Source organism: Anneissia japonica, unplaced genomic scaffold (genome assembly GCF_011630105.1).
Source record: "Anneissia japonica isolate Jap-2015-1 unplaced genomic scaffold, ASM1163010v1 scaffold122649_len513_cov143, whole genome shotgun sequence".
NCBI lineage: Eukaryota > Metazoa > Echinodermata > Crinoidea > Comatulida > Comatulidae > Anneissia > Anneissia japonica.
The window spans coordinates 1-513 of NW_022729085.1; the positions used below are offsets into that span (position 1 = coordinate 1).

Genomic DNA, 513 nt, shown 5'->3' on the forward strand with positions numbered 1-513 from the left:
GCTCCGGTGTCGATAAGACATCTAAGGCTAACATTACCTACCCTAACTGAAATTTCCGGGCACTTTCCAACTGCTTTCTGTAGGAACGAGTCGTTGAACGGGCCGCCCACCGTCTGACTCATGACGATGGGCTCCTTTCGTTTAAAGGATTGAACTTGTTGGCATTGCTAGACCTTCTTACTCTTTGTGGGCAATCACGCTTGAAGTGGCCTGGTTGGTCGCAAACATAACAACGCCGATCTTGTCTTCCATTTGATGGCTGATACCGGCTCACTGGCATCTGTCCTCTGCCGTTGATTAGCTGATCTTGTAACTTGTTTATTTGCGTTTGTTGAGCCTCTATCTGCGCAGTTTGCTTCTTCAGGAGTTCAAGAACATTGGTCTCTGCTGATACGGTCTTCACAGTGGCCTCCCTTGTATATCTATCTGTTGTAGTTCCAAGCCAATCCACTGCCCTGTCTCTAAGCTCAAAGAAAGCCAGTTTGGGTGACTCGATATTAAGTCTCCTTAACT

The 513-nt window shown here is 47.2% G+C and overlaps 1 protein-coding gene across 1 annotated transcript; it reads right to left on the minus strand.

Annotated features, from left to right (window-relative positions):
• Positions 1-7: 7 nt before the first annotated feature.
• LOC117114651 lies at positions 8-508 on the minus strand (the record flags this gene model as incomplete). The annotated part of the gene is made up of 1 exon (XM_033258344.1): positions 8-508. A coding segment is annotated over one exon (390 nt), but the record flags the coding sequence as incomplete, so codon positions are not given.
• Positions 509-513: the final 5 nt, after the last annotated feature.